Raw genomic sequence first — 18,746 nt, 5'->3', positions numbered from 1 at the left:
AGCCTGAGGTCAAGGGGCCTTTCTGTGGTTAGGACACAGAAGTGAGAAAATGCAAGGGAAAACTGGAACTTCGCCCAGGAGACTTCAACTCCACCGTCTCCAGTGCTGGTCTTTTCTCTAGAGATTTACTCCTGAAATTTCTGTACTGTCTCAGCTTGAGCCTGCTGGTTCCCAAATGCCCTCTCCACCCTCATGACAGGTAAGAAACAGATCTCCAGTTTTCTTGCCAAGCCAACCAAGGTGGTCTCACACTCTCCCTTTGCCCACCTCATCTGTCACTTCCACACACATCTGTCGTATTATCCCCCACACTTCCCTTCATACTAGAGGGGTGGGATGGGGCAGAAGAGGGGCTTGCTTCCTAATTGACAGAGTAAGAGCGTATTTCCTTCTGATTCCTTGGAAACACCCCAAGTGTCTCTCACTCTCTTGAGTACCTCCAGAGGATCCTTCCCCACGGGGCCTCCCCTCTGCCTTTGCATAGGCACAGACCTTTCTCTCCTTAAAAAATCAAACAAACAGAAAGAAAAAACCCACTAACTTCTGCCTACTATTTCTCCCCTTTCTTTTAATCAGACTTTTAAAAAATTTTTAAATAGTTTATTGTCAAGTTGGTTTCCATATACACCCAGTGCTCATCCTAAGTGCCCTCCTCCATGCCCATCCCCCCCCTTCCCCTCTCCTCCTCCCCCATCAGCGCTCAGTTTGTTCTCAGCATTCAAGAGTCTCTCATGGTTTGCCTCCCTCCCTCTCCCCCACTATTTTCCCCCTTCTTCTCCCGCATGGTCCTCCATTAAGTTTCTCCTAATACACGTACACGTGCAAACATATGATATCCGTCCTTCTCTGCCTGACTTACTTCGCTCAGCCTAACGCCCTCAAGTTCCTTCCATGTTGCTACACATGGCCAGATTTCATTCTTTCTCATTGCCATGTCGTATTCTATTGTATAAATATACCACATCTTCTTGATCCATTCGTCCGTTGATGGACACTTAGGCTCTTTCCACGATTTGGCTATTGTTGAGAGTGCTGCTATGAACATTGGGATACATGTGCCCCTGTGCCTCAGCACTCCAATCACAGACTCTTTTAAACTCATTGACAAATTTCAGTTCTTCTTGTCTTAACAGACTAAAAGTATGAACTCCTGCTAACCTGCACAGTATAATTTAAGAGATCCTAGGAGACTAACTTGACCCAAGAAATACCAGCATTTGCACTCCCTATCTTTGGATTTTGAAACTCCTCCTCTACAATGTGAAATCATGCAAAAGACTGAACTTCCATGTGGACACATCTGTTCATCATTCACATCATAGTATGAATTAGTTCATTCAGATTGCTGTGTAGCATAGTTCTTGAAACTTGGGCTCTGGAGTCATATAGCTTAAGTTCAAATCCCAATTTTCAGCTGTGTGAGTCTGAGTAAGTTTTGTAATTTGTTTCAGTTTTCTCATTCGTAAGGAAGAAGAAATAATAGTATTTACCACAGAGTTATTGTAAAGATAAAATTAACATATGTGCAAATCTTCAACATAGTGCCCGGCAAAAAGCCAACACTCTATAAATTCATCTTTTTTTTTTAACTTTAGTTGATCAATCAGTTTTGGAAGGAGCACAGAACTCTAGAACACTTTCCAAAGAGCAGTCATGAGATGGGATGAGGGCTGAATCAGTCAGTGGGCAGCATGGGGGAAGGAGGTTCAGAGTGAAGAGGGGCACCCACACGGAAGCAAAAGCCTCCCACCCACCGCGTACTGCTTCAGAGCACAGCCCAGGGTGAACCCTCCTCCTCACCACCCCTCATTCACACTCAGCCTATCCAGCCACTTTCTGTCTGTGAATGTCAACCATGACTTCTTCTCACGAAGCTCAGGGCCCTTTTCTGAGTCCTCACATTCCACCTAACATGGCCTTGGGCACGGCACCCATACATACTTCTTTGAATCATGCCGCTCTCTTCCTGGCACTCTGACTGAACCTTGCCAGGATCTGTGTGGGCCCCTTTCCATGTCCTCCTCCCCAAGGGTGATTTTCCCCAATGTTCCTCAGCCCTCTGCTCCTGGGCCCTAACGCCCTCTGGATCTACACTTTGGGGTTACAGCCCCACAGAGCATTAGGCTTAGAGGGTCAGACGTGCCCCTCCCCACAGTGTGCAGACAAGACAACTAAAGTCCTCTAAGCTGAGCGGGCTGTTAGGTCATCGGGAGCTGGGCTGAAATGAGGACCCAGTGCTCACCCTACCTCAATGGCTTAAGACTGGGTCTAAAATCAGGCTGTGGGTGAAGGAGCTGCTGTCTACCTGCTTCCTCAGCACCTCTGTCAGGAGGACACCAGGATACCCAAGAGAGACCAAAGGCAGGGAAGGGCTACCTTTGCTCTCTGCAAGGTAACCTGGGTCTCATCTTACCCATCCTTGAAGAGGCTTCAGAAGCAAGGCTTGCCTGCCCCCCATCACTGGGAGCCAGGGTCTCAGAATGTCCCTCCCATTCTTCACCAGGTGAGCTCCTCGTTCCCTCGAGCCCCAGGTGAGATACCCCGTCTCTGGACAGCACCACACATCGTCCTAGCCAGGGGCTTGGTGAATGCAGAATGAATGAGGGGACACGGGCCCCTGCTTTCCAGAGCAATTTGGCCAAGGGGCAGCACAGCTCTCAGGGAAGAGTGCCTGAACACTAGAGGGCGCTCCTCCGACCTTGGCTCTAGCCTCAGGGAAACCCTGAAGGTCAAGCCCCGCTGCTGCAAATCTGTTCTGGACTGGGCAGTGGTGGGCTGGATGTTCTGACAGCTAAGACAAGCTCCCTTCCATCATCCTGGACCTGAGCAAGCCTTCTTCCCTGCTGCGGACTGTTCCATTTGGGGTTGGTGGTTTTGTATGGCGGCAAGCAGGAGAAGCAGGGGTAAGTTGTACCCCCTCTGCTGTGCTGCACTCTGTACAAGTCCTCATTAAACTCTTAATGGATGCTTTAGAAAGACAGCAGGCAATGAAGAGCCAGTTTCTTCCAGGAAATACCTCTGCTCTTCAGACCCTAGGCTGAGGGATGCATCAGAGGAAACCCGCCAAAGTCATGGCTACAGCCCCAGCATCTCTGCCTAGAGCAAAAGGATATTGGAGCAGGAAATCACCCCTTTAGGTGGCAGGAAGTTGCATGGGGTTAAACAATACCACCTTAAGTGTTCCACAAACAGTGAGGGGGGCCTGCTGAGCACACCCTTCTGTGCAAGCTATTTCGTTATCAGATGTGAGCGGTTGTGTGGGCACACCCTGTCACTGAGGCCCAAGCACGCATCTGACGCACAGCCAAGTGGACCCACAAAGGATGACCCTTCATGACCACAGAGGGCAACACTGAGTTGGGAACCACTGATCAAATGAAAGTTGCTGGTTCTATTTACTTGCTTGTTTTTGCCGGTCGTAACAAAGAACCACAAACTGAGTGGCTGAAAACAACAGAAATGTATTCTCTGACAGTTCCAGACTCTAGAAGGAGAGTGTTGGCAGGACCATGGTCCCTCGGGGCCACCATCCCATCTAATCCTCTTCGATTTCTTGATGAAGAGCCCTTTCTGGAATATTTTATGGTTTTTTTGTGTGTGGGGGGGAGGTGTCTTAGTAACCCAGTTTTTCTAGAGTCCTAGAATGTCATTCTCTGCCTGTGACATTTTGTGATATTAATTTTAGAGAAAATCCTTCCTTGCCTCTTATTAGCTGTGGCTCCTGGCAATCTTTGGCATTCCTTGGATTGTGGCTGTATTCCTTCCAACCTCTGCCTGTGTCATCACATGGCTTTCTCCCCTGAGTGTCCGTGTATTATCTCTTTTTGTAAGGATACCCATCACTGGATTTAGGGCCCGCCCTACCCTGGCACGGTTTCATCTTAGCTAATTACACCTGCAAAGATCCCATTTCCAAATAAGGTCACCTTCTGAGGGTCTGTGTAAGAACTGGGTGGTGGGGACACTATTCAACTCACTCCAGAGGCCATCTTTTGTATCTTTCCAGTGTGTTCCATCTGTTGCTCCAGTCCACAGTCTGCAGCCATATGGGAAGCCCTAATCTATCTACCTCACCCCCTCCCATCCCCCAACTGCTTTCACACCCTTTTCTCCTAATCTGAGCTGGAGTCTGTGGTCTAACACTGCCATCTCTCCTCTCTGCCCCTCAACCCCTTCTCTCACTTACTGTGATCATCTGGTTTATTCAATGTCCCCTTGCTCCATGCCTTCACTCAGGGAGCTGCATGTGGCTGAACACTCACCATCCAGACTATTGCCACTTTAATGTCATGATCACACACCCAATGTGGACGCGCAGGACTCCATGGTCATCTATTCAAAGTTTTCCTTGACCCTGGTCTGAGAAGCTGCTGGTTACCCAACAATGTCAAATCACTTTACCTTTCTGAACTCCCAGCTATCTTGCACCTTGAAATCTTCTAACACTCTCTCTATCCTTCTCACTGCCAGCTCATGACCTTGCTTATTTCATGGAGAAAACAGGCAATCAGAAGAGAATATCCTCATCGTCCCATGCCAAGTCAACTTTCCTACCCACAACTGCTGTCAGCCTCCCCTCCTGCTATAATCACTGAACTGTCTGTGCTCCCAACCTGAGGTCAATCTTTCCACATGTGCACAGCTCTCCCCTCCTCTCCCTACCCATTTTTTTGCTCATCCTACCCAGGATTTTGCTTCTGCAACTTCTGCCTCTGTATGTGCTCATCAGTCTTCTCCCTCTCAGCTGACTCATTCCCATCAAATTATAAATGTGCTGAAATACTGCCCACAATAAAAACAGACACCAAAAAGCTTCCCTTAATTCCATAGCGCCCCCTATAGTTACTGCTCTATTTTTCTGCTTTCCTTAACTGTCACTTTGGCGGTGACAAACTCTTCACAATTCCTTTATATGAATGCCATCCTGCCTCTCCAACCATTACCATGCCACTCAGTCAAATCCTACCAAGCTTCTGAGTGCAGCCAACACTGGCCTGTGTCCCTTCTGAGGGTCAGGAACCCTCTATGTGACATACCCTTGGTTATAAGTGAACTTCAATGAACATGTAGGAATGGCTCTCCGTTGCAACTCCAGCAACTCAACAAATCACATCTTCATAATTCCTCAGATGTAATGTTGGTCCCTTTCTGGAAGGTCAGTGGCAATATTTTTGCCAACTGCCCCTGTGTGTCATCACTTGTGATAGTGACACTTCCCTACATGGCGTCTATTATATGTCCATCCAGTGCTGAAGAATTGGCAGCCCCTAGGGCACCTTAGGATACAGTCAAGTTTGCCTCTGGCATGCCCAACTGTCCCCTTCCCCAGCAGGGATCAATTTCTCTTCCTCCACCGGGCTCCTGTGCTACCCTACTCTAGCACTTCCCCCTTCTGAGCATAAGAGAATGATCTATCAGTCTCTCAGATGTCACCGTATCTGCAAGCCAGCCTCTCCCTGCCACCACTCTCATCCTGACAGAGCTTCCCAATAAAGGCAACTCCTAGGAATGGCTGAAGAAGAGAGACACTTGCCCAGTCACCACTGGTCTTTCTCCTAGCTTGAAATACAGACCCCCCTCCCCCAGCCAGCAAGCTTCCAAACGCTGTTCCACGTCTCTCATCTTTCCACCTAACACTCTAACTGGGCCACCATTCCATCTAATTTCCTCTTCCATTCCTTGATGGAGAGTTCTTTCTGGAATATTTTATGCTTTTTTTTTTTTTTTTTGGTCACAGCAACTCTGTTTCTCTAGAGTCCTAATATGCCAATCTCTGCCTATGATATTAATTTTGCTTCTAATGAATAAATTTTGTTAAGTGGTTAAGGCAGAATTTAATTACCTTGGGTCAAAGGTCACTGCTAATCAGAACAAAGGGCTGGTATACTATCATCAGTGTAAGTTAAAAAGTACAAATCAGAATGAGAGAGAGGACATCTTTAAACATGAAAACATTTTGGAGATAACATGCTGATTTAGCTGTGATGTTGAATAATAACTTTTCTGGGTTTCTAATATGAGAGAAGTTACATAAATACATATCTGCACTCAACCATAAGCAATTCACCCCTCCACCCCAATTCTTGGGTAAATAGCACTATATGGCACTAAGAATTTTCTGGAATGGTTCTAATACATGGATCAGAGCACAGGTGTCATGGAAGAACCTCTAATCATACAGTAATGCACAAAGAAGCTTGCAGGGAAATCTTGGCAGCATCTGCCTTGGATCAACTGAGCTGTGATCCAATCTAGGAAACATTGCCCCAAGAGCTCTGGCTGAGTCTTACCAGGTAAAACGTTCAACTCTGGGATTTCTTAACATGATCTTCCAATTCTGCTCTCATCAGGATCTTCTGGAAGTTCCTATTAACCATACAGACTGCAGGGGGTCCCCTTCAGACCAGCTAAATCACACTCTCTGGGAATAGGTGATGGAAAGCTGCACAATTAAAGATCTCCCTTGCTGATCTTTCCTGGGTCTAAAATGTCAGAACCACTTGTTTATTATGATCACTTTGGCTTTCTGAAATAACTTGGGAAAAAATAGGCCTAATATAATCAGTTTGCTGGACAGTCAGATAGAGGCCAATCCTGGAAAGAGTGCCTCCAATAATCTTCTAGGAAACTGATAATTTTCCAGTTCTGTTCTGGCCAAGTCAGTCCCTTCTACATGTTCCATGGATCCCCATGGTCTGTCCCAGAGCAAATGTCTCAGCTTGGCATTCCCAGCCCTTGGGAACACACTGCCCTTTGACTACATCTCTGAATGAACTAGTCCCTTTTGTCTATTCACTAGTATTAGTCCAAAATGCTCTTCTTGAAAAGAAACATTTAAACAATATCCATTGCCCATCCATCATTCACTTATTCACTCAACCAACCAAGCATTTATTGAGCAATCATGACTTAGTGCTAAGAATACACAGTCGAAACAGATAGCTGAAAAAGTACTTTCGCTAAAAGAAAATTATGTCCCATGTAATAATTTGCTTAGTCCTCTGTTGGGGAATTTATTCAGCTCTGACCTATGCTTATTCATATTTCTAGCTTACATTTCTTCTGAAATGCAAGCTCGTTGGTGGCAAACCATGACTTTATCAAACCTGTGTGTGCCTCCAGTGTCAGTAAAAGCTTTATAAACTGGACTGAATTTATTTTTTAAATATTTATTTATTCTTCAGAGAGAGAGAGCACAAGCAGGGAAGGGGCAGAGAGAGACACACAGAATATGAAGCAGGCTCCAGGCTCCGAGCGGTCAGCACTAAGCCTGACTCAGGGCTCAAACACACGAACTGTGAGATCATGACCTGAGCCGAAGGTGCAGCGCTCAACCGACTGAGCCACCCAGGTGCCCCAAAACTGGGCTGAATTTTAAGCACAGTGACTTTGGGGTTTGTGGAATAAAATAAATTTGAAGTGGCAATGTCTAATGATGAATGAGTTTTTGCACTTCCGTTGTTGAACACAGCACAAATTTGACAGATGGCTCTTCAGAAATAGATGTGAGGTTTTAAAAATAGTTCATTCTGGCTACAAGAATGTAGGCTCCATTCAAACTAACTGACATCTGGTGAATCAAGTTGGGGAGGTAACAGGTTTTCGGGAAGTCAAGCCTTAAGTATGGGTCATCCCACCCCTCTGTCACAGCAACAGTGTTGGAGGTGGGTCAATGAAAGAAGTAACTTTGATACTACACACGTTCAGTGAAACCACCAGTTTCCTGGGTCTGTAATCATTGTCATCTTGATATAAGAGCTCCAGGAAAGCATTCCTTAAAAATAAACCCCTTAGCTATAACACCAAATATACAATCCACAAAAGAAATAATTGATAAGCTGGACTTCATTAAAATTAAAAATTTCTGTTCTGCAAAGGACAGTGTGAAGATAATGAGAAGACAAGCCACAGACTGGCAGGAAGTATTTGTAAAAGACACAATTGATAAAGGACTATTATCCTTTATATACACAAAATAAACAAGAATTCTTAAAGCTCAACAAGAAAAAACTTGATTAAAAAATGTGCCAAAGACCTTAACAGACAGCTCACCAAAGATACAGATGGCAGATAAGACTGTGAAAAGATGTTCCAAATCCTATGTCAACAGGAAATACAAACTAAAACAATGAGATACCACTACACACCTATTTAAATGGTCAAAATCCAGGACACTGCCAACACCAAATGCTGGTGAGGATGTGGAGCAACAGAACTCTCATACACTGCTGGTAGGAATGCAAAATGATAGAGTCACTTTGTAAGACTGGCAGCTTCTTGCAAAGCTAAACACGCTCTCATGCATTCATGTTCTTTGGTGTCTAACCCAAAGGAGTTGAAATTATACATCTACACAAACCCCACACATGGATGTTTAGAGGAGCTTTGTTCATATTGCCAAACTTGGAAGCAACCAAGATGTTCTTCAGAAGGTGAATGGATAAATAAACTATGGTATATCCAGACAATGGAATATTATTTGGTCCTTAAGAAGTGAGCTATCGGGGCACCTGGGTGGCTCAGTTGGTTAAGCGTCCAACTTTGGCTCAGGTCATGATCTCGCAGTTTCTGAGTTCAAGCCCTGCGTTGGGCTCCGTGCCGACTGCTCAGAGCCTGAAGCCTGCTTCAGATTCTCTCTCTCCCTCTGTCTCCCTCTGTCTCTCTCTCTCTGCCCCTCCCCCACTCATGCTCTGTCTCATGGTCTCAAAAATAAATAGACATTAAAAAAATGTTAAAAAAGTGAGCTATCAACTCATGAAAGGACATGGAGAATCATAAATGAATATTGCTAACTGAAAGAAGCCAATCTGAAAAGTTTAGATACTACACGATTCTAGCTCAAGGACAATCTAGAAAAGGCAAAACTATGGAGACAATAAAAAGATCAGGGGTTACCAAAGGTTGGATGGGGGATGAATATGCAAAGCACAGAGGATTTTAGGGCACTGAAAATACTCTGTATGATATTATAATGATGAATATATGTCATTATACACTTGTCTAAATCCATCAAATATACACCAACAAGAATGAACTCTAAGGGAGACTATGGGCTTTGAGTGACTGACGTGTCCACATAGGTTCATCCTTCGTAAAAAATGTTATCATTCTGTTGAGTGACATTGATGATGGGGAAGGCCATGTATGTGTGGGGGCAGGGTGTGTATCTGAAATCTGTTATCTTCCTCTCAATATTGTGGTAAACCTAAAATTGCTCTAAAAGAAAACAAAATCTTGAAAACACACACACACACACACACACACACACAGACACTTTCATGCCCCTACTATATCCAATTCCTGGGATCTGTAGTCATAAATAGTTTCTTCAGTTTCCAGGGGTGAATTTTCCTGAAAATCTTCACTTTTGTATTCTATCATTAATATTTCAAATTTTTCTATTTAGGACTCACAATGTGGTTGGTAATCTTTAAAAACAATATTGCTAATCATGAACAGTGGTTATCTCAGGAGGGTGGCAGTGTGGAAGATGTGCGCTTTCTGTGCTTTATATTTCTGCAATGTTTACATTTTTACAAGTGGGTATTGCTTCTGTACTCAAAAAAAGATCAGTAAGTTCAAATCTTTTTAAAATTTGTAAAGATCTATATAAACAGAGGAATCAGACTCATTACTTTTACATGGAATGGTAAAGATTTTTAAAGAGTTAACTAAAATGAAGGGGAAATAAAAACAAATTCTGGGACAGATGTTCTGTTTTGGTTATTAAAGTATAAGATGGCAGGAGGTGTGGCTCTTGCCATTATTTCTCTGCCTCATATCTCTTCGTTTTATCTTCCCCAAGACTACAAGTTGTTGGGTTCTTTCCCCCCCTTAGTGTCTTCCCTAGCACAGAGTTGTAGTGACTACTCAATTATATCTTGCTTAGTTGAACTGAATTGTCTTATTAAGACAAAAAAGATTTTCCCTTGAAACATCCAAATAATCCAGGGTATTGAAAGATTTTCTTAAATGTTGAAGAAAAGATTCTTTCAGTGGGATTACGAAGCCACCATTCAGAATGTCACCCTTAAAATTTTTTTCTTTTGTTTTGTTAGAGAGAAAGAAGGAGGATGGAGTAGGGGCAGGGGGGAGAGGGAGCGGGAGCGGGAGCGGGAGAGAGAGAGAGAAACCCAAGCAGGCTCCAAGCTCATCACAGAGCCCAACGCAGGGCTNCTTAAAATTTTTTTCTTTTGTTTTGTTAGAGAGAAAGAAGGAGGACGGAGTAGGGGCAGGGGGGAGAGGGAGCGGGAGCGGGAGCGAGAGAGAAACCCAAGCAGGCTCCAAGCTCATCACAGAGCCCAATGCAGGGCTCAGTCCCATGACCATGGGATCATGATCTGAGCCAAAATCAAGCGTTGGACACTCAACCGACTGATCCACCCAGGAGGGCCAGAATGTCCCCCTTGATCCAACTCTGAATAGTCATCTTATACAACAAAGACAGTACTTCCAGAGTAAAGAACCCAGTATGTTTTTTAAATTAAAAAATTTCATTTTGTCATCTCACACTTAAAAATGAAATTGGCCTGCAGGCACTTGCCCATTTCCTGGCCAGCACGTAGTAACACTCTTTGTTTGAGATCCAAATGAAAGGAACCCAGCTTCTGGTTTATTTCCTATCTCTATTCAACATTATCAGGGATTCTTTAGAACTTCTGAGGAAGACCTTGGCCAAATGCCATCGCAGAGCCTGCTGGGAGTGAGCTTCCAAAGAGAATGGGTGGACTGTCAGTCTGCAAACACTACTGGAGCATTAGCGCCGCCAAGACAATCCAGGAGCTGAGGGAAAGGAGCTTCAGGCAAAGGGAGCCTAGATGGCAAGGATTTTCTCCCCAATGGGTTGACAAGTTCAAGAGTTGGTGCCCTTCTCATTTTTAAGGCAACAGCCTTTGCTCCAGGGAAATTGCATGGTTTCTGAGCTTGGCCTTACCTCCACCCATCTCAGGAGATGGGACCTCCCCCTACATTCTCAATCACTTGAGAAGGTGCTTATTCTCACAGTCTTTCTGGTCCACTAGGACACAACCTTTTTCTTTTTCTTTGTTTAAAAGATATTTAAAAATAAACATTTAGTCATCCCAACATGACTATGAGCCAAACCAGATCATTCTTTTCCAACAGCTTTGATTTTTAGAGGAAACAATCTCAATGTTCATACAGAGTGTGCCACCCAACTGAGCTCATGACTAGACATCATGAGGAGTTGTTTTTACAAAAATAATAATCATAATAACAACAACAAAAGCCACCATTAAGGTAGCATTTACTGTATTCCAGGCACTGGGCTAAAGTATATATTACTTTATATACCTTATCTTATTGAATCCTTGCCATAACTTTCTGATCTAAGTGCCACTGTTATCCCTATCTTACGGTAAAGAAAGCTGAAACTCAGAGAGGCTAAGTGACTTACCCAAAGGTTACATGGCAAATAAACAATAGACATAGAATCCAACTTAGGTCATTCTGACCCCAAAGCCCTGGTTCTTATTCATAATGTTACAGTTCCAGGATAAAAAGAGTTTTTTCTCTAAACTCTGGAGTGAACGTGGCTGGAAGGCAGGAGCCATGCTCTAAAGCGTCTGCCACCCGGCACTTCAGCATCTAGCAATGGGCTAGAAATCCAGCAACCACTTTCTTTACTTCATAAATACTGAGAAATGGAGTGCTGGTCCCAAACTTAGGAGGTGAAGAAACATGAAGAGAGTAGAAGCCACTCCTGTAGCTTTACAATCAGGGACATTCCAACCAGCGGCAGAAGCCACAAAACTGAAGCAAAGCACTGCCTGGGACCTTTTGCTGGAGTCTGTGTGTGCCAGACAGGCCCACAATGAGGCCGCTCAGTCAGGGGCTGTCTCACCCCTCTCTTCTCCCTTGAAGGGCATTTCACAAACAACTGTACTCTCCCAGCTGGGAGCAGCTCCACCTGCCTCATGGGGCCCTGTCTAGGCAGGCAGGGTGCTACAGACAGTATAACAACAAAGAAGGCTTTCTTGGAGACTCCCTGTCTTTAATAGATGGCCCCCAGCATAGGTTGGGCCTTCAAAAGGGGCAGCTTACCTTCTACGACTGACACACTGGCTCCACTGGGGTCATTCGGATGTGGAGCTGAAGGTGGAACATAGCCAATCACCAGGTCGATGGTGGCCTAGGTAGAAATAATTCATTGCAGACAGAATCAGTGCAGGGTAACAGACTCAAAGCAAACCAGATCAGCAGGAGTAAAAGTTCTGGATGGGATAAGCAGGGGGATGGGAAACTTCCTTGTTGGTATCCTCCCTCCCATAAGCCAGGCAGGCAGGAAAGCCTGGGGAAGGAATTAGTTGCCAAGTGTACCACTGCTAAGGGGCAACCTCACAAACTGGACCAAAGTTGTGACAAGCAAGCATGAACTTGAAATTAGCCTCCATCCAAGACTTGAGATGGCCTCTAGTCACAGAGGCTCATTTCAAATGGTTGAGTTATTTGTTTGCACACTGACCTCTTTATTCATTGCTGAACACTATTGTCCTTTTTCCCTCTCTAAAATGAACTTGAGCAGGGGCACCTGGGTGGCTCAGTCGGTTAAGTGTCTGACTTCAGCTCAGGTCATGATCTCACAGTTTGTGGGTTCAAGCCCCGTGTCGCACTCTGTGCTGACAGCTAGTTCAGAGCCTGGAGCCTGTCTTTGGATTCTGTGACTCCCTCTCTCTCTGACCCTCCCCTGCTCACACTGTCTCTATCTCAATCTCAAAAATAAATAAAACATTAAATAAAAAAATAAAAAGAACTTGAGCAACTAACAAAAATTATATAACAATGTGATTCATAAAACAGGATTATCAAGTCTGATTAAAGAGGAAACCAATATGCAAATCATGAAGTTCAAGATAATTGCATCTTGCATAAAATGTGACTAGAAGCCAAGGCAAGAAGGAGGGCAAAAAATGTGATATGACTTTCATTATCAGAAAGGAAAGAACATACTAGTTTCTGATAGGAAATCAAGTTATTTCCATTTTTAAAATCTGAGATAAATTTCTCACCTTATTTTAGGGCAGAGTTTCCTATACTTATATATTTCATGTGCCTACAAAACTTCAAAGATTTTTATGCTGGGGGGAGTATCATAGGGATGCTAACCCAAGCCCATGACTGCTATCTACTATTATGAGAATTTCACAAAAGAAATGGATTTTAACAGCAAAAATGAGGAAGGACAAATCTCAGAATAAAAGAAGTCTTTTGCAAATAAGGATGGCTTTCACGCACACACACACAAGTTACCAGTTAAAACACAGACATAATATTTATGTCCAACTGAAAAATTATTATTTATCTGAAATTCAAACTGCAATGGGCATCCCTTACTTTTTCAACTGCCACTTTTGCTACATGTAGCAAACTCTAGTGCGAGCACACACGCACACATCATCCTTATTTTTTCTCATGTCTGCTCATCAATGACTACTCCCCTCATGGATCAGCACATTCTGTGGCCAACTTAGGAACCACAGATCCAGAAGACGCTGAACAGAACAATGAATGGGGCCCCAACAGTTTCACAGCAAATAAAGAATCGGGAGAACAGCATTTCATGGCTACCTATGCTAAGGACCCANTACCAGTTAAAACACAGACATAATATTTATGTCCAACTGAAAAATTATTATTTATCTGAAATTCAAACTGCAATGGGCATCCCTTACTTTTTAAACTGCCACTTTTGCTACATGTAGCAAACTCTAGTGCGAGCACACACACACACATCATCCTTATTTTTTCTCATGTCTGCTCATCAATGACTACTCCCCTCATGGATCAGCACATTCTGTGGCCAACTTAGGAACCACAGATCCAGGAGACGCTGAACAGAACAATGAATGGGGCCCCAACAACAGTTTCACGGCAAATAAAGAATCGGGAAAACAGCATTTCATGGCTACCTATGCTAAGGACCCGGGCCACAACCCAAAGGCCAAATTTAAGGACCACGGAGGGGCTCAGCTGCTAAACTTAAATAAAGAATCAAACTTTCAAAACTTAGAAGAGGACATGGATGGCTCAACTTCTGGATCAATGATTTCCCAATAATGTCAGGATTCCCAGAAGTGCCCCAGGGACCCCTAACAGGGGATAGGAAATACCAGGAGACAGGACTGGAAGCCCCTCAACTGCCTCACTCCGCTCAATCACCACAGTACTGCCATTTCAGGCTTCTACATGTGCTTTCTTCTGTGCTTATAAAAACAAAACCCAAAAGAGCCAGAAATATCACTGACTTGTACCATCCTTCCTAGGTATCGTGTCTCTCAGCCAGGTTTTAGGTAAATAGATGGCAGCTGACATTCTGAATTTTTTAGGATTAGAATGATTCATAGCAAACCTCTAAGTTTTGAAGCCTAGACCAACCAAATCGATATTCTGACTAGGCTCTGAGAAGTCTCACCTATATTCTTGCCTACAGGGATGGCCTATTTTAGTATAAAATTTTCTCCCTTTGCCCCAGCTTCCAAGCAAAATAAACTGATTGGAAAATGAAGGTATTAGAAGTTAATGGGGGTAAGCATGGTAGGTAGCTTTATGAGCACTTGCTAGCAATCATGAAATCTGAAAGCTAGGAGCCTGGAGTCCTTTTATTTCTTTTGAGTGCACTTGAGAAAGAGAATTCTCATCAAACAATATTAATATGTACTTATTTAAAGGCTGTGGTCAGAAAATGCTGATATTCACATCTTGATGTTCCAAGGCAATATTAATGAAACACCTTCTACAGAACATTTCACAGAGTGTCTGATACACAGAGCTATGCTCACCACACAAAAGTAAACACCTGAGCGGATATGCACAGAGCTATACCAAGAGAGGGTCCTACTGACTCTATAGCATTCTGTGGAAGAAATTCAAGTTTATCTACTAGTTTTATGATTCCAAGTATAGGATAAGACCATATCGTTTGTAAATGGACCTGTTATCTCAAAATCTGTAGGTGTATATGTGTGTATGTGCAAGCTGATTACAATTTCACACTTCCTTTTTTTTTTAATGTTTATTTATTTTGAGAGGGAGAGTGAGGAAGGGAGGGCTAGAGAGAGAGGGAGAGAGAGATTTCAAGCAGGTTCCACACTGTCAGTGCAGAGCCTGATATGGGGCTTGATCTCACGAACCATGAGATCGTGACCTGAGCTGAAATCAAGAGGCAAACGCTTAATGGACTAAGTCACCCAGGAGCCCCTAATGTTATACTCTTCTTAATGAACTTTTGTTTACTTATATCACTTGAAAACTGTTCAACAAGAAAGAAAGTGCTCACCCCAGTCTCTTGTCCCCTTTCGTTCAGCAGGGAGATGAGTTTGTATGGCAGAGATCTGTTCTGGTCACCAAACAGGTCCTTCAGGGATACCGTGGCTGTGCCAATTAATCTGCAGGTGAAACAAGAAAGCACAGTGACCTAAGTGAGGGGCATACTTCCATTCACTCAGCGGGCCTCCCGATTCCCTGCCTAGTCATCTGTTATCATTAACACCACTCACAATGAGATGAATTTTGGGAATTTTGTCAGTAAACATCACTTCTCCATAACGTAGTCATTTCAAGAGTCCAGCTATAGTGTCTATAAATCTCAAGTCATGAATCAGATGACCCGTGAATGGGTGACAAAGACTGAATAACCCCCTCAGAATCCAAGAAGAGAGAAAAGTAGTACAAAATTCAGGCATCCCTCTGTAATGAAAATGTAAAAGGGCCCAGCACACACTGCCCACTGTAAAAATGTCCCCTCAAGGAGACCTTCTGCACATGTAAGTAGGTTGCCAGTTTACTGAAGCCACCAGCTTACTAACCTGCATAGTCTGGAGGAGAATTCAGAAGTTGTATATGTGCACGTCTCCCTCTTCCTGGATACTGAGGGATTATGTTCAGCCTTTACTGCCTCCCCATCTACCTCTCAGTGTACCTAACCTACTGATACAGAAGTATTCATGTGTCCCAGCTCACCACAGGCCTCCTAAAAGGCAGGATTGTCCCATTCCCTGCTCTAACCCCAGTGCTTGGAACGTACTATACTTGTTCATAGGTATTTACTAAATGAAGGAAAGAAAAAATAAGACAACATACATTAAGAATGAATACGCAAAACATTTTGGTGGTTAGGGCACATGATCAAAGAAGTTTATAGAATATGCATTCCTTGAGAGTTGGTGAATATAAAAATGTAACCTGGGCCGCCTGGGTGGCTTAGCCGGTTAAGTGTCCGACTTGCTTAGGTCATGATCTCGCGGTTCATGGGTTCGAGCCCCGCGTCGGGCTCTGTGCTGACTGCCAGCTCAGAGCCTGGAGCCTGTTTCAGAGTCTGTGACTCCCTCTCTCTCTAACCCTCCCCTGCTCACACGGTCTCTCTCTCTCCTAGAAATAAATAAAACATTAAAAAAATTTTTTAAAAATGTAACCTGCAGATTATAGTCTGTAAATTGGGAGTTATGATGACAACATGGCAGGAGATTGGGGAATTGAAGAAGTTCCCTTTGTGAAATGCAATCAAAAAGCAAAGAAAGGTCCGGGGGTGTGCTCGCTCAGTATTGATACTGATAAAGGAAAAGAAAAACGAGAAGAATTTAAAAATATTATTTACTTATACCTAGCCTACATTTCCCATGACTGACACTAATAAATGGCAGATATGACAGCATAAAAATCATTAGCATAAATATAGAAAACTAAGCATCAAATCCGCAAAGTCATAGAAGAGATTCCTTATATCAAAAAATTCAGGGTGCAGGGTGCCTGGGTGGCTTAGTCAGTTGAGTGCCTGGCTCTTGATTTTGGCTCAGGTCATGATCTCATAGTCATGAGACTGAGCCCTGCACTGGGCTCTGCACTGTGTGTGGAATCTGCTTGGAATTTTCTCTCTCTCCCTCTGCCCCACACTCACATGCTCTCTCTCNAGAGTGAAAAAACCGTAACACATAACTGGGCTTTTGGGCAAAAATAATAATCAGGATCGTTCATCATGTGGAGAAATATTTATTGTATTTTAACATGGAGTAGTTTCTTTAAAAATCAAGAATGAAAATTGATGTCAGCATGGAAAAGCCATTTTTGAACTGACATACATCCATATTCTCCTGCTCCCCTAAGACCTCAGAAATAGAACTAGATTGTAGATCTGGGGTCAGTCACCTGACCATATACATCCACTGACTTGACAATATGAATAAGTGACTTCACTTTCTGTGAATAGATATATTATATTGCACAAGACCAGGAAATTGCTATGGCACCTGGTTTCACCCAACGTACCCAATGGCATGAAGCACCATACACGGTTTCTTGGAGAATATACTTTCTTGGACAGAATACCACCAAAGATGCTCAACAAACATGGTGGGTTCTCATCTCTTCTAATACCACAAGTAGAGTTAGTTACTGGCAATGGAAAAAAAATTCTGTCTCCACAGAGTTAAGAGTAAACTTTTCAGCCCTCTTTGGTCAATACAGAAATTAGGGCTCTCTGTCAACACTGGGAATTGATGGAAACTTTATAGAGTAATTTCTCAGATGGGTATGTTCACTCACTAAGTTTGCTACCAGATTTTTTTTTTACATGAGTCTGATTTCTCCTTACTTGGATTTTAATTCCTGACATATTGAGGAAAAGAGTCTGCACATGACTCCATCTCTACCAGATGAAGTGAGGAAACCTCCCACACAAGGTGAGGGCCCTGGCAAAACCTCTTCCACATCTCCCTCAGCCCCACATGATATGAGCCTGATGAGAATTTTGTTCCAAGTTTTAAAAATAGCACAGTAAGCTGTGAGGTTAGCTAATTGAGGTTTTAAGGACAAAATGTGAAAACTCCAATTTTAAAAGTCATCTGACTGGTATTAAATGTCTAAATGAGGTACTCTCCTTGAAAGACATGGAAATACACTGGATTTTGTTTTTCTTACAGTTCCATAATTCATAACCTAACTATATGATTAAAATAATAACATTGTACACTTGGACATGGACAGATTTGCTGTTGCTGAAGCCAAGATGACCTGAAACTCTATCAGCAATAAATAATTCTTAGAAGAAAACAAAGTATAGCATACTGGGACAATGTTGAAAGAGGGCTGGCCTGGGGTTGGACTAGAATTTATCAACCTTGGAACTACTGGACATTTTGAACCGAACAATTCTGTTTTGGGGGCCTGCCCTGTGCTTTGTCACATGTTCAGCAGCATCCTTGGCCCCAACCCACCGGCATCTCTACACCTTGCCAGGTGTGCCAAGGTGGGTAATGTCTCCCCAGGTTGAGCAGCACTGGGTTAGATGATTTCTGTTCTTGCCCTAACTCAGTGTCCCAACTTCCCCCAAGTCTTGGCTAAGTCACTCAACTCTCTGAGCCCACTTCATTCATTATCTGAGTGGACCAAAGTAAATCATTTCTCAGACCCTTCTCAGCTACTCAAGTCTGCTGCTAGGCTTGTACGTGTGATGTTTTCTACACCTATCTAGATAGGACACTATCTTGTGTTAAATATTTCTTTTCTCTTAAAGTCTTTGTTCATTGATTTAGGAAGAATATATCCTAAAATATGTCCATGTTGGACAATCCAGAATACTAGGCAAGGTTTCTGCCTTCAACTAATATGGCCTACCATTTCATGGGTCAAGCTTAAATTCACACAGAATGTCAGGGGAAAGGTTAGGCCAGTAACAGAAGTGTGGAATGCAGTATAAGATAGTAGGGAGTGGTGACGTGTGCTAACCAGAGAGA

The 18,746-nt window shown here is 43.4% G+C and overlaps 1 protein-coding gene across 2 annotated transcripts in view; it reads right to left on the bottom strand.

The window, feature by feature from the left end:
* MYOF (myoferlin) overlaps positions 1–18,746 on the bottom strand; it is a 160,390-nt gene that overhangs the window by 97,209 nt on the left and 44,435 nt on the right. For both annotated transcript variants that reach the window (XM_077779775.1, XM_077779782.1), the window contains exons 4-5: positions 15,296–15,404; positions 12,064–12,151 (exon numbers count right to left, since the gene is read on the bottom strand). In XM_077779775.1, the coding sequence (XP_077635901.1) occupies positions 12,064–12,151; positions 15,296–15,404 (197 nt within the window). The remainder of the gene's footprint in view (positions 1–12,063; positions 12,152–15,295; positions 15,405–18,746) is intronic.

The sequence above is a fragment of the Crocuta crocuta genome, unplaced genomic scaffold, assembly GCF_008692635.1.
Source record: "Crocuta crocuta isolate KB4526 unplaced genomic scaffold, BGI_CrCroc_1.0 scaffold170, whole genome shotgun sequence".
Taxonomy (NCBI): Eukaryota; Metazoa; Chordata; class Mammalia; order Carnivora; family Hyaenidae; genus Crocuta; species Crocuta crocuta.
This window is presented reverse-complemented; position numbering and strand designations above follow the sequence as displayed.